The sequence below is a fragment of the Nasonia vitripennis genome, chromosome 4 (assembly GCF_009193385.2).
Source record: "Nasonia vitripennis strain AsymCx chromosome 4, Nvit_psr_1.1, whole genome shotgun sequence".
NCBI lineage: Eukaryota > Metazoa > Arthropoda > Insecta > Hymenoptera > Pteromalidae > Nasonia > Nasonia vitripennis.
Genome location: NC_045760.1, coordinates 31,355,186 through 31,370,625, shown reverse-complemented (window position 1 = coordinate 31,370,625; position 15,440 = coordinate 31,355,186). Strand labels below are relative to the sequence as shown.

The 15,440-nt window shown below is 41.6% G+C and overlaps 1 protein-coding gene across 2 annotated transcripts; it reads left to right on the top strand.

Moving 5' to 3' along the window:
• Positions 1 to 669: 669 nt before the first annotated feature.
• Positions 670 to 9,086, top strand: LOC100120137 (ADP-ribosylation factor 6). Of its 2 annotated transcripts, none has more exons than XM_003428078.5 (5): positions 670 to 1,024; positions 2,487 to 2,599; positions 3,128 to 3,231; positions 3,317 to 3,515; positions 4,101 to 9,086. In XM_003428078.5, the coding sequence occupies exons 2-5, from the start codon at positions 2,518 to 2,520 to the stop codon at positions 4,241 to 4,243; spliced, it is 528 nt and encodes a 175-aa protein (XP_003428126.1). In that variant the 5' UTR covers positions 670 to 1,024; positions 2,487 to 2,517; the 3' UTR covers positions 4,244 to 9,086. The 2 variants fall into 2 exon arrangements, with proteins under 2 accessions (XP_003428126.1, XP_016845436.1); XM_016989947.3 differs by lacking the exon at positions 670 to 1,024 and adding an exon at positions 1,186 to 1,716.
• The last annotated feature ends 6,354 nt before the right edge of the window (positions 9,087 to 15,440 follow it).

Below are 15,440 nucleotides of genomic sequence, written 5' to 3'. Positions count from 1 at the left end.
TATATATTTGAAATTTAAAATAATTAATCCCAATATAAATAAGAAGATTAGAGTGATGGGAGATAAGGGTTTATATGGAATTTCATTTACAAAGTTTCGACGAGTTAAGTCCAACAGACATGCCAGTTCGCATGTTCCTCTTCAATTATCAAAAAGACGTTCTTAATTGTCGTGACCGACGCGCATCGAATTTTACCGGCAACCCTTATCCTTAATTATTCTTGCCGTTTATGATACAGCTCAAGGAGCTGACCATTAGATTAAAGCAATCTCACCGCAACCAATAACGCTTCAATAATTCAAAACCCCCGGCAATATCGAACGTTCCAATCTTCCGCAAACATTTACCGAATCAAAACAATCCAGTCCATAAATAGCGAACGCGATTTCCCCCCGTAGTCCAAAATAATGTAAAAATAAAATCGTCCCACGCTCGCAACAAAATCCTGCGTCAATCAATCGCGCACCCACGCGTATATATCACACTTACCCCGTGTCGGTAACATACCTACCCGTCATCAGACGTCAGCCGGTCACGAGCGAGGTCACTTTACCCAACAGCCGTTACGAAGCGGTCGTTCCGTTCACTCGCCTATATATATATATACATGCAGCACACACGCGAATACCAGCGACGCGCTATCTCTCTTGCTCCAACGGTAAGTTTAGTCATAGCCGGACACCTCAGCGAGTGAGAGAAAGAGAGATACCGTCGAGTCTATAGCGCCGGACGTGCGTATGGTCGTCGTCGTCGCGCATAGACTCTCTTTCTCCGTCTTTTGCTCCTCAGTCAGTGTCTGTGCTGTGCGCGCGCGCGTTGCATGTTTTGAGAGATATAGACGACGGGAGCGAGAGAGAACCGCAAGTGGGCCGCCGCCGAGAGATCACCTCTCTCTCATACTCGCTCTGATCGTAAAAGAGAGAAGTGTCTCCGCGAGAGTCGAGGAGGATGATGTGCAGCAGCCGTGGTTGTGATGTGAGCCGATGATACGAGGCTACCCCCGAGACTCGTCGATGTTACTTGGTGAGTGTCTGCGGAAAAATATGCATCGAGATACACGGCCTTTCTCTCTCTCTCTTCTCTTCCAGACGTTATATATGTGCATACCTACACCTCCATCTCTCTCTCTCTCTCTCTCTCTCTTTCTCTCTGTCTCGCGCGGCAGCGAGGCAGCTATATACCTATGTATAACGTGTACTTATGCTCCTCTTCCCTTTGAAGACCGACCGACTGCGACTAACCATCAGGAAGTGCACGACGCGTTTCACGCTCGAGAAGACGCCCCCGACGCTCTCCCAGCTCTCCAGTCGTCGTCGCTTGTTTTTTCTCTCTCGCTCACTCGCCGCGTGTTTGCTGCATACGTAGCCGCGCCCTCGCACACCACCTACCATACCTTACACACCGAATGGACACAACCATCAAAAGCATATATTTCTCCTGTTGCCACTTAACCTTCTTCTTCTACTTCTTTTCTCCGCCGGGCGACTCCGATTTTTCAGGATACACTTATACCGACTCCCATTCTCCCCTCCTCCCGTACACCGCATTCTTTGGGCCTCCTCCGTTATTGTGTAGTAGGTATCCACGCCGTGTTTTGTGAATATACGTTAGACCGCAAACGCTGGACTGTGTTGACGATGGGAGATTGATTCTCGATCTGCTAACCTTAATCGCGCATCGATGGGACACTCATCTGCGGTCTGTCAGTGCTGATGGTAAACAGGATGTGACATCTACTTATTAAGAATCCACACCCACTTGCAAAATCAATTGTGCATTGAGTAGTCTGCTCTGTGCGTGTGCATTGTTCGTTGACATGACTGACAGGCTCTGGCATATGCTAGAAATCCCCTGACAGGGCCTTCTGCCAAGCGCTGCCAATTTTTTGTGGGAGACTGCTGGAGGAGAGCACCTGTTGCTTTGTGCGTTGTGGAATGATAGTTTGGTTGTGGATGCTTGCAAGGCTTGTTTGGAATTCTTCTCTAACTGCTTGTGGATACTGTCGCATAGCTGTGGAAGAAGTTTTATCTAGTGGTATGCTATTATGGAGCACTTGATTTTATGATTTGTTGTACTGCTGATCGTATCTTAGCGCTATCGGTGTATCTTTATTATATTTCCAAGCGAGAATGCAATGGGTTTTGGAGGAGTTGAAACAGTCTGATCGTCTGGACTTTAAAGAGCATATTTTGTAATATTCATGAGAATTGAGCAGAGCTTATTATCATAATGAATTCTGTTCAATTTGCCTTGTAATGACAACTTCTGTCTGTATTCAGGCCTCCTACCTTACATATTATGAAACTCAAGATAGCCCATTGTATATGTGTGTCGATGTGCTAAGTGCAGTGGAATGATCTTGAGAGCAAGAGACAGAGAGAGAGAGAGGGGAGAGAAAGAGAGGAAAACCTATACACCTCCTATTAATAGATAAATCAATAACGAGATAAGCTAATAACGAGGAACTTTTCATGTGTTAATCTAGGTGCCAGCTGTGTAGGAAGTTTGCCAGCAGGATGGGCAAGCTCTTGTCAAAGATCTTTGGCAACAAGGAGATGCGCATTCTCATGCTGGGCTTGGATGCGGCCGGCAAAACTAGTATCCTTTTTTATCACCAATATAGCTCACTTGAACAATGTACAATGAGCAAAAGAAGCAAGTTTGTTTATTTTTAAACTCTTTCTGGTTCAGCTGTTGCATCTATAGGAAGAATCTGCACTGGTTTTGCTTTCATATTTTATGCTCAAAGTTCTTAGATCATCTTTATAATCTTATCCGGAGCTTTTTTAATTTAACAATATTTATGAAAACATGATTACAATGTTCATGCGAGGGCAACCGTCATATTTTAACTTTAAAAATGACCTCCAAATGAGATAGTGGGAGCTTATCTATTCTCCAACACATTCACGTTGACAATGTAGATAATGCTGCTCCAAGAGTAAACCCATTGATTGAAACATGAATGTAGTAAAATAATTAAAAGAACTGAAGATAAATGAATATAATATGATGAGAATGGAGAATTTTGAAGTTGCCATCTCAAATGTGCTTCATGAGGGAAGCTTCAGTTTTAATTTTTTGAATGAACAATTAACCATATTATTCCTTAGTTGAATGTAATAGCCATTCTGTATAAACTCAAATTAGGACAGTCAGTGACAACCATACCAACCGTAGGTTTTAATGTGGAAACTGTCACATATAAAAATGTCAAATTCAACGTGTGGGTGAGTAAAACATGATTTGTTTGTTTGATCCAAAATTCTTATTTCTCACGTCGCATTACTAACCGCAATTTATGTGTTTGTTTAGGATGTGGGTGGCCAAGACAAAATACGCCCATTGTGGCGTCACTACTACACGGGCACGCAGGGACTAATTTTTGTGGTCGACTGCGCCGACAGGGATCGAATTGATGAAGCGCGTCAGGAGCTACATCGAATTATAAATGATAGAGAAATGCGAGATGCCATTATCCTTATTTTTGCCAATAAACAGGATCTTCCAGATGGTAAGCTATTTGCATCTACAAAGAATCCACAGTTGTAAACTAGAGAACAGTGTCTATTTGTCAGAGTGTGTTACATGATATACATTGAGTGGATGACTTGACAGTTTTACAAACGTAGATAAATATAGATCATGGAATAAATTTAGTTAAAAGAGTTACTGAACGATTCGTTTCAGTTGTTGACTGTAAGAAAATTGATTCAAGTCAAATTTATCAATATAACATTTTTTTGACCAAAATATTGACAAATACGTAGAGTTGTTTGTTGACTTACAAGTTTCGAAATATCAATGACTCATAAGTTTGATTTATCAATGGAAAGTTATCCAGATTCACTGTAGTTTATTGCCACTATAAACTCGGTCATTTTTATTGAATCTAGAGTATCAAATTTACAGGAAGTAATATAAAAATAGAAACAGTCTTCTTATATTCTAGATTGATATACACGGTATTAAATGTCATGTGTTATTCAATTATCTGACTCAACAGATTCAGTCAATTTCATCACAGTCCATTACAGAAAAACTCTCATACGCGCCGACGTGTACATTATATAACTAAAAGTCTCGATTCCATTTTCAGCAATGAAGCCGCACGAGATCCAGGAGAAGCTCGGTCTGACGCGAATACGAGACCGTAACTGGTACGTCCAGCCGTCCTGCGCCACAACGGGCGACGGACTCTACGAGGGCCTTACGTGGCTGACCAGTAATCACAAATTATGAGCGAACGGCTAAGCTCTCTGTCATCAATCCTCTCTTCTCAGATTAACAATTGCAACGCGGCGCCGCGCAGGTCATGTGTATAATAAAATAAACTGCCTCAAAATGCAAACAAGGAATATATAATATGCGATTCGTCGGGGCCGCTCCGAGCCAACGGTCGGGCCGCCTAGGAGAGAAAGAGATTCTTCAAAAAGTGAAAAAATAAGGGATAACGGGAGATAACGAGCGGGAAGAGTGACAGTTAACGAGTGTGCACGAAACAATGTGGTCTTTTTTCTCATAGTTTTGAAACCGAGTAGCAGTAGTAGCCGCTATCTTTTGGTGGACGCGTTCATTTTTGATCGATCAATTATTCGGAGGATCATTTTTCAGGGAGATAAACGGTGTAAAAAAAACCACAAAAGAATAAAAATAGGTGAAGTTTGTAAAATTCGTTGATATAGCTCGATATATATTTATTAAATATATATATTTATCTTATCTTCCTGCACTCCCTTGTATAATGTCTAAGATGTCTTGGATGAACGTAATAGTCTTGTAATAAAATTATGAAAGAAAAAAACGTAGCGCCAAGTTCAAACGTCCGGTATGATTCTGCTTTTAGCTTTTGTACGTGCATTTTCTTTTTTGTACCTTGTATCGATGATGATAATGAGCGAACCAATTGATTAACACCGTGCGCGTGAATGTAAGATATAAAATTTTACATAGGAACTTGTGACCACATTTTATCGAACACTTCCACGTACTTGTTATTATAAAGAGAAGAAACAAGAAGCAGACCATACGGAAAGGAGGAAACTAGAGATTATTTTTATGTGTCATTCGTCGAGAGTAAGATGTTTGCGTGGAAATGCGAGCATTTGTTGAAACCGAGGTGTATAAAAATCGTTTGTTTAGTAGTTCTTAAGAGTCATCACTTATACGGTTCGAAGGGTCTTCAAATTGTGATTTAACGGGACCAAAAGCTGAAATTTCGAATTTGAAATTTAAGTGCAAGTCTATAGTTGAATGATCAACGAAAATATACAAATCGATGCTGTATATTTTTAGTATTTTTAGGTAATTGTTAGTTTTGATTTTTAAATTCAAAATTTAAAAATAACACTAAATTGTTGTAAGTTGAATTAGAGTACATTATCACAAACGCATTTAAAATACCTTGTTTCAATGCTGTTTATGATAAATGAATTCCACTAAGATTCAAAGCTTCAGCTTTTTGTGAATTACTTTAAACCATAAGTTGAAGACCATTTCGTAGATTAAGAAGAGCGATTATAAAGAGAAAAAGAAATAATATACAAGCAAAATAATGGGCTAAAGTAATAATTACGAGTAACCATCGCAAAGGGGCTTATTTATTTTTCATTAATAACAACGTTACTAGCTCATGGTACCAATCGCAATTTGCGCTTCGGGCGGACTGGCGAGTAATCGTAGTTATATTTTAGTTTAGTTTCATCCTCACGTGAAATGCTCGTCGAGTCCCCTCCTATTGTCGAGAATAATAAAAAAAGTAAATGTATAAATGAAACGAAGACTTTTCTCTCTGACGAGGTATTGTGCCGAGTGTTAATTTTAATAAGAAAAAAAGTAATATGCAAAATGGAACTAAACCACGTCGATTTAAGCACCAAAAGAGGAAAACACTAACGTAGCAAATTCTAGGTTTTCTGCGACTGTCAATATTATTTTTTAACTCGTATAAATATACTCTCTTACGTACAGCAAAGGTGTTCAACACTTATCATTTATTGTCAAGGGGGTATATATAGTTTAACATGAAGGATCTATACCATTTTTGAGGGGAAATGTTATAAAACTTAGAATTATAAATGTTACTAGGACAATGTCATTTTAAATATATTTTATAGCACTGTGGCTAAAATCCGCTGTTAAGTCACACCTATCTGTGACTAAAGTAGTCCTTTTTTGCACCGTGTTTATCACACTAGCTACGCTCGTGCGCTAACCTCACGATGCAAATAAGGACTACTTTAGTCACGAATAGGCGAGACTTGCGGACTTTAGCAGTCTATGCTATAAAATTTTATACGATACTCTTGACTTAAATGGTTCAGTTTTACACGGCGCTTAGCCTTCTTCTTAAAGAAGAACCATTTAAGTCACACGTATCGTAATGTACTATTATTAAGGATTCTGAACTCCTTGAAATCTTGCAATGGATAATTAGTTCACTAGAAAAATATTGTTAGATTAAATTTAACAATGTCGCTGAATTCACCATTAATATTATCGCATTATTATTTAAAAAAATTATGTTCATCGTTTGCAAATGCTTGGCTAGAGTTTGTCCCTACAAACTGTATAGCTTCTCGATTTATTTAAAGAATAAACTTTCTACAATAGTTATAAACCTTTCGTTTAGCGTTAAAATAAAAGAAAAATCTAAAATATATGCGAAGAATTCTCAAAGAAGAAAACACTAAAAAAATATCGCTTAAAATTCTTCGAAAATACTGTATGTACCCCTTTAAGAAGTTAATCACTTCGTGAGCAATTGATTATAATCGAGTAACATTCCACGATACGCCAAGTTCAACGATTTTCGACTCGACTATGCTCATCTAACATTTAATTAAATCATAGAAAGGTAAAAAGAGACGATCTATTGATTTTCTAACGAAAATTTCTATGAGTTAATTGGTTTTCTCTTTTTCGTATACCATCGTATGTATTATATGAATATTGTAAAAGTACATGAATTATATAGCGATCGTCGTACTATGTATCAAAGCTTTTTTTTAAACGAATGAAAACATGAAGCAAACTGTCGAAGGCACAAAAATACGAAAATCGTTAAATGAAGGATTTTATTTTGCTTCCGTTTATTTCGGAAAGAAAGATAAGCAACAAATAAAGTGATTGTTTGTCAGTAAAGCTGTGCTCAAGCTTTCTGTATTTATGAAAATATCACAAAAAAAGATGCGCAAGAATTTATTCTGTACTTAACTTTTATACATGAAAAAAATAGCACTATCGAATAATCTTTATATACGATGCAATGTAAAATATTACAGTAATAAAAGGCGTGGAATTTTTTCGTGTATAAAAGTCATCGCGAACATTTCTTGTATTACATACCCAGTCTTTGTATAATATTTTCACAACTACAGTGACTTTACGACTAAGAAAAATTGTTTGATTCAACGATTTTGTACTTGAATTCTGTTGAAATAGCGTTTATCGTATACCTTTTTATATCATTGAATCTTTTTGCGTGGGCATTGTAATAGTTGTAGCAAAATTTTATTTGAACATTAACATATTGATAAATTATACATTGATTATAAGTGATAATATGATTTAAAATATAGCAAAATATACTTTTATACATGTTTTATTGCGGCTAACATTGTAAAATAACAAATGATTTTGTAATTCTAAATTATTGTAATAAGAGTCAATTAATTTTACGAGAAATAATTAGCTGTTTTGAATTCTGTATTAACTCACGCGATATAGCTATAATCTCGTCAGCAAATAAGCAATGTGTTCTCAGCACATTCTCAATACAGTTCAATGACAAAATCGTCAATGTCGTGCATACTCTCTGCGATCAATGTGTGAGATAATTATCGCTACACTTTGATTTACGTATATACAGAAATGTGCACCGAACGTACCTACTGTGCGAACCTTACATTCAATCTTCTACAAAGCAACGCTTCACGTCCGGATCGAAACGTGAAGAAAAACCAAGAGATTTACCTATAGAGATATAGATAAAAGCAAACAAAAAATCGCATCAAATCTACATTAGAGAAAACGATCTCTCGAATCAGAGAATTTCAATCTCTGCCGTTTAATTACTGAGTAATCGAAAACAAACTGCAAATTTTTCAGTGCTTTCGAGTGAATTCATTGCCGCAAATCGAAACTTCACTCAAAAAACAAATTTTCGACAGAGCAAACAGTTTTTCTTTTTCGCAGCGTAATTCTGTGCGTATGCGTGTTGCGCAGACGAATCGCCGATAAGATCAAACTGCCGCGCGAATTTAGAGCGGGATTTCCATTTTAGTTGCGCGCGCTATTCTTTCTCTCTCAGAAGCTCTCGATCGAGAGGCGTTACGAAAATACACACGTGAGAGAGAGAGGGAGAGAGAGAGAGAGAGAGAGAGAGAGAGAGAGAGAGAGATCCATGCGAAATCGGTCGACAAAGAAATAGTCGGAGTGAATAGAAAGAAAGAAGAACATCGAAAACTTTTGTACTTTTAAAGCTCGCCACGAGAAGTCATTGATTCCTTTCGGTGTATGTTTGTACAGCCAAAAATCTTGTTTTTGACGAAGGAGAGAAAAATTCCTATCGAGGGCCTATTATACATTCTTTATTTCGCAAAGTTCCAAAACTTCCGATCGACCGATTAGTGTACGCGCACACGTATGCGATTTCTTTCATCTCTGCAGCCCGATTGAATGGTAATTGATCCATCGTCGCGAGTTCGAGCAGTATAGTCGTCACGTGACAATCACGTGGCGCACTTGTCTCTCTTGCGCGCGCGGATGTATAAATTGCGCGTGGGCTGACACCGCGCACGGCGAGGAAGGAAAAGGAAGGTATTGAATCACGAAAATAAAAGAGAGTGAGATGTATACACAATTACACAATAGAGCCCATCAACACACCATTTGTAAAGCGGCTAGTTTTCGTCTCATACTTATATAGTTGCTTGCAGATTTTATATATTATATATATATACATTGAATCGATTAATTTATTGTAACGTCGATTATTTTTGTATCTTTCATTTATATATCAATGCAGTCTGTATATTTAATGTGTTCTTTATATGAAAAAGTAAAAGGCATATGTTTCAAGGGACGCTCCGAGTTCGCCTCACTTATTTTAAAACTTCTATTATTTTCCCTCCGGTATTTAACACGTTCGTCCGCTCGATATTCGATCAACGTATATAGAAATTCAAAGCATCGTTCTCGCACTCGATCCGGAGAATGCAAACAATTACACCGCGCGCGGCAGGTTTAAAATACCTCGAAATTCCCAATCCCCGAACCAGCGATTGAAACACCCCGAAACCCCAACTGAAATATGAAAACATAAAAAAAAAAAATCCCCCTCACTCCATACACACAGTTCTGTAACCCCCTCGACAAATGCACTGTACATACAGACCGCGGTGCGTCTGGCTTTTTGCTGTCTCTCGTCCCATACAAATACACAGAGAGAACACGCGTAATGGCAGCCGCAAACAAATCGTAAATCTCGCGTCGGCCCGCGGCGATTTTCGCGCCGGCGATGTTTTTCAAAGGATCTACTGTATATACACTACTTCGGCGCTCGATGTTTGCCCCGCGCAAACGACGGGCTATTGTTGATTCTCTGTCTTTTTTACAACTTGTTGTTCGAAGCTGGATTCTAAGCGTGTTTACGCGCCGAGATTTAAAAATCAATCACAGCCTTAAGCTTCTCTAATCAACTATGATATACGCGCAGCCGAGGGGCCGATAAAAGCTCTATAATCGAATTTCCCGTAGGTACAGGTATACCGTCGCTTTTAACGCTTTAATCGCCTGCAGAATCCAGCGAGAGCCACGACGAGCTATCAAACAGGTCTCCATCCCTCCGCAAGCTCTCACTTATATCCAGTCGCAGTAGACACTCGGTCGGTACAGCAGTGCATATAGGGAGCCACTAGTTGTGGTGGTGGTGGCGATCGAGTCCATAATATCGTCGCCGCAAGTGCCCCGATATTGGCCGGCCAAAGTGCCTTGTTCGCACCTTGGCCCGGCGCAGCTACTACTACTACTACGGCTACTACTACTGCATTTCGAGCTAGTAGTAGTAGTGGGGAGGGAGGAAACCCCATAAGTCGCGTAACGAGCGGGCATTTGGAAAATCAATAACAGTCGTCGGCGCCGCGACGCCGGCGTAGAGTAGACGAGAGAGAGAGGTCGCCGGGATAGGTGTGTGTGTGTGTGTGTGTGTGCGTTATATGCGGATTGGAAGGCTTGCGGAGGAGGTGGAGATTTTAGGAGGGTGGGATTATTCTTTTTTGGATTAAAAAGCGTAAGAATTGGAGGAAAAGCTCTGAAAGCTCCGGAGGAGTTTAATCTTTTTATAGGTTTCAAAAGTGGATTCGAAGTTCGAATATGAAATTTTGAGGTCGACTTTTTAAAAAAAAGCAGCTGGAATCGTTCGAAAATTTTGAATGGGTTTGAGCTAGTGGAGGGATTTTAGCAGAAAAGGCTTGACGAGACGGAACAATGCAAAACCGCCGAGTATCGCACGGGCTAAGATTAAATTATTCAAAGAGCTGGTTGATGGTAGAACTGGAGAGATACAGACTTTTTTACAAACTACTCAACCGTTACGAGATTATCAGGAGCTTTTTTTTTAAAAAGCGGAAAATACTCTGCTTGTGAAAATTAAATAATTAAATTCCTTGCTAAAATACTGATTCTGTTATCAATTATGAACTGCTGTTAACTAAATATTCTCTGAAATTAATGCACCAATGAATATTTTACAGCGGATGAAAGCGCACTTTATAAGATTTTCATGAATGCATCAAGTACTTTACACTATATTCCACGTCGATTCAGGAAATCGAAAAACAGCGTATACAAAAATGCAATTAAATCAAAAAGCGAAGAACCTTCTACTTTTCCCTCGAAATTTGCAAAAACACCGGACTCGCTCCACTTTCGCGTTAAATTCTCCCATGTATACACATAGAGCGTATTCGCGCGCGTTAGCGCGAAGTCGAAAGGGAAGGAGAAAATGGGGAAAAGTCGTTGAGCAAGAGCGTTTATTACCTCGCGAGTGGCACGTGTATAGTAGCCTTACTTCTTTTTACGCTTACTGGGGAACAAGCAGTTCGCCCCGCCGGCGGCGACTTAACTGATTTAGATTAAAATTTTCCTCCTGCAGCGTTCCATCTTTTTCTGCTTTTCCTACGTCATAATTAGGGGCTAGAAACAGCCGAGCGTGAATTATTTATTCGCGCGGTATAATCGGAGAATATGAAAAATCCTTCCTTACAATTTGCTCGGGTCATATAGAGGCAAAATTCTAGCTCTGGCAAATAGAGGAGCTTACGTTCGTTTCTAGAATCAATTTAAAAATAGCGCAGATTTCAGATACACCCTCGCATATTTGCTCGGAAAATTACCCTGACACATCCTGTACACACATACACTGACCGATTTTCCCTGGGAAAATCAATGCTTCGTCTGCAGCGCGCAGCACACACACACACACATACAGCGAATATGCTGGCGTCCAATATTTTCGGAATCTATGTTTCCCGAGAGGAGTAAGAATTTCGCGCACGTACTCGGGATTAACTGTACGACGTTCACCGACTCCCAAGCGCGAGATCGCCTCTCTCGTGAATCTATCAGCCGAAATACTTTGCAGCGGCACCTTTCTGTCCCCCGGAAATGATTTTCGCGATCAATTATTCATCGAGCTCTATAAGATCGATTGATAATTTTAACGATAGACACGCGTTTCCGTCGCCATTAAGCTATATAGTCTAAAAGCTCGTATCACTCGCACACACGGGATTGGTAATAATGTTCCGTAATCCATTCCTCGGTTATCGGCCAGACGTATCTATTTTCGCTCGGATCGCGTGTCGGCTTCCACCCTCTATTGTGTGTGTGTGTGTGTGTGTGTGTGTGTGTGTTTGCCTTGTTTAAATATGTACGAGCGGGCCGGGAAACCGATGGAGAATTCTATTACGAGCCGACCTAGTCTTAAATATGGTACACCGATAAGGAAATAGGGATTTGAAAGAGCGTTAAATTTCGGCCGGGATCCGCATCGTGAAAGAGCTTTTCCCTATTAATGAGCCGTGACAGTTTTGTACTGGCCTTTCCCCTCACCTATTATATAGTTACGGCCAGCGAAGATAGGTGCCGCGGAGCCACTTTCTCGTTTCCCTTATCTCGATTTACGCGCCGAATGCATATATGTATGAATAAAGAATGTTTACTAATCATCCTCGGTAAACACTTTTCGATGAAGAAATGTAATTTATTTTTGGCGTTATTGTCAAGAATTAAGCTCGAAGTATAAAGCAGTTAGCGCAGAGCCTACTACTGAAAAGCCTCTAAAAATGCAAGCATCAGTATTCCAGCTTCTCTCCGGCATACAAACAGCGCGTAAACCATGCGACAATTACCTGCGACGCCCTCATTAAAAAGGAAAAAGAGCAGAGACACCATAATACTCGCGCAAAAAAAAAGAAAGAAGCCTAGCGTCTCTCTCTCTCTCTCTCTCTCTCTCGCTCTCTCCCTCTCTCTCTCTCTCTCTGGGAAAAAATCGAAAAACAATGGCTTCATCTCGCAGTTCATCACGGCAAAAGCTCACTTGCCAGGCTGAAAAATTCATCAAATACACACATACAGCAGCTCTCGTATGAAAGAGAAAGAACTTTTCCATCCGCGGCGCGGTGTCGGTCCACTATTCAAACTGCCAACACAGCCACCCCCGCAGCACACAGAGAGTCGAAATTCAATGTCGATCCGGCGGAATCACTCCGGCGGGCGCGTATGGGTGGAAGGAAAAATTTTAGCGGGAAAAATAAGAGGGGGAGAGAGAAAAATCTTTCCGCAGGTCTACTTTCAATCTATTAACGCGCGTACACGAGTCCCTCGAGGTCGAGAGAGAGAGAGAGAGAGAGAGAGAGAGAGAGAGAGAGAGAGAGAGAGAGAGAAGCCAAGCAGAATCGCGCATCGTTGGATATGTTTTTTTCCCCGGCGCACACGCCACTGTGTATATACTCTTTTTTACTAGGGAGAGAGACGAGGGTGCAGCTGCCGCGCTTTCTTTTTGCCGACGTTTTGCCTCCCGTTGTTTTTTGCAAGAGAGAGAGAGAGAGAGAGAGAGCCGGCGGGACGTGCAAGTGTGTGTGTGTGTGTGTGTGTGTGTGTGTGTGGAGTCACGCGTCGAGTGGATCATCATCCCCGAGAGACGCGTGCGGTGTTCGGATCGACTTATTGCCGAGAGGAATCGCTCCTAATGAGTCTGTGTATTACGTGTATACGCGATTCTCAAATCCCTCGCGCGAAAAGCTGTTATCAAAACTTAATCCTCTCGCACATAGGTTCGCGCGATATCAGCGGCGCCTCTCTCGGGACGTTTTTCAGGGGCGTTTCCGTTAAACACAGAGGGTGTGAGGGAGAGAAAACGCGAGACGTCTGGGACGACGGCGGCGTCGGCGTCTATTGTAAGTTGCCGAGCGGAAATGTTATGTGGCGGCGTCGGCATTCGACTGCTGCTTCGTATACAGTCTCGTAGGCAAAATGAGAATCAACAGAGGGAGAGAGAAGCATCGAGTTTGTTGCGAGACGACAAGGACTAGATGCGTCTGCTTGATAAGTGCCTGATTAGTTGTAGGTATAATGTGAGAGCTGGTAATGGCTGGAATTGATTTCAAAAAGCTCTTTCTCTCTCTCTCTCTCTCTCTAAAATATCGTAATCGTCACACGTATACATACCACTGATGCATGTTTCGTCCGCGCGTCATTGCGAGCCACGAGGAAACGATAAATCACGCGAGCCTCCGCGTTTTTTTTTCCCGCGCGTGGGAGCTTGAAAGCTCCTACTTTTTTCGAACACTCCTGCTTATACGAATTATTATGGAAGCAGAGCTCAATTACACGGAAGTGTGTTTTAAAAAATCCGCTGAATTCTCTTTACACCGTCCCCCTGTGTGCCAAAAAGCTCGCGGAAGCTTTTTGCAAGCAGGCCGCGCGCTAAAACTCTGACGTTATTAATATGCGTGCGCGCGCGCGCGCAAGAGGGAATAACGAAAAAGGGACGAGAGAGAGAGAGAGAGTGGAAAACTCGTCCATTATATATTCTAACAATTTCGCCGCCAGCGCGTGTCATATGTCCTGCGGGGTCGGACGGAAGCGCGAGAGCGAGGGATGTAAATGGGCGCGTTAATCCGCAGGAAATGCACTTGGCCGCTGCCGCGGATTGATTTTAAAAAGGTTAATACAAGCCGCGGAAGAATTACGATCATCGAGTGTCATTGGGCGACCGGCTCTCGTTATCGAATATAAATTAAACGAGGCGTTTAATTGCTCGGATATCGAAAATAACAACACTTCCGGGCATTACGCGCATAATCGTCAGATGCAGTAGCACAAAGCGGATGTGTCTACAGGCTCGAGGTATAACGGCTTCATCCCCCTTTGTGGCGCGCGAAAAAAGCGCATCATCGAAGAAAATCGTCCTGCGACGCCGATCGATTCGCCATCGCAGTCAATGCGTCCCTCGATACCCCCTCCCCCCCCCCCTCTCGAGCTTTTCTTTCTAATGCGACGCTCTGCTCTTTTCTTCATCTCGACGTCGCCGACGGGAGAGAGGAGGATTGCTTCGAGAAAGAGGATTATTGTCCTTTCTTCGAAGATACGATTTTTAGTTTGATTATGTATCGATGATTAAATTATTCATTCGCGGAATCGAATGAAATATAAAGCGAGTAGTCCCTTGGATTCTTCTTTCCGTGAAGTATCGAAGCCGCCGCATAATTCGAGAAGAGGAGCTGCAGAGGCCGGTTTAATTAAAGATCCGCGATGAGATAAGAGTTCGATTGATTCCCCGGGGAGATTCCGCGCCGCTATAATAAGCGCGTAGCGCGAGCTCTGGACACTTGTAGAGGCGACGGGCAAATTGAATTAAATTTTCCTCCTCTTTTCAATCGTCTCTATCGCTCTCCACTGTAATCTTATTCTTCTTCTTATTTTTAACGATTTTAAGAAGCGCCAGTACATTAAGAAGTTGACCTCCGCGACTTTCCAGCTTCACATCGCGGTGCTGAGAAAAAAAGTCGAATCTATAGAGAGAAAGAATCAGCGAAATTCCCACGACGAGCAGTAAACAATTAACAAGTATCAGCCTACAGCACGACCCCCGAAAAAGCCCTGGCATATCAGGCTCCTCTCCTCCTCCTGCAAATAGCTCAATTGAAACATTATTCTCCTCCAGGGTATAGCCAGCAGCATCCTCCCCCCTCTCCGGCGTTCATCTTCGCCGGTTAGAGAGTCTAGTCCGCAGCCCTCCTCTCTCTCTCTCTCTCTCTCTCTCTCTCTCTCTCTCTCTCTCTCTCTCTCGCTCTGTCGTCGTAGGAGGCAAACGAGCTGCCGGCAGGGAAATATGGCTCGCCGCGCCCTGCGTGTGTGCGTTTAAATCAATGAT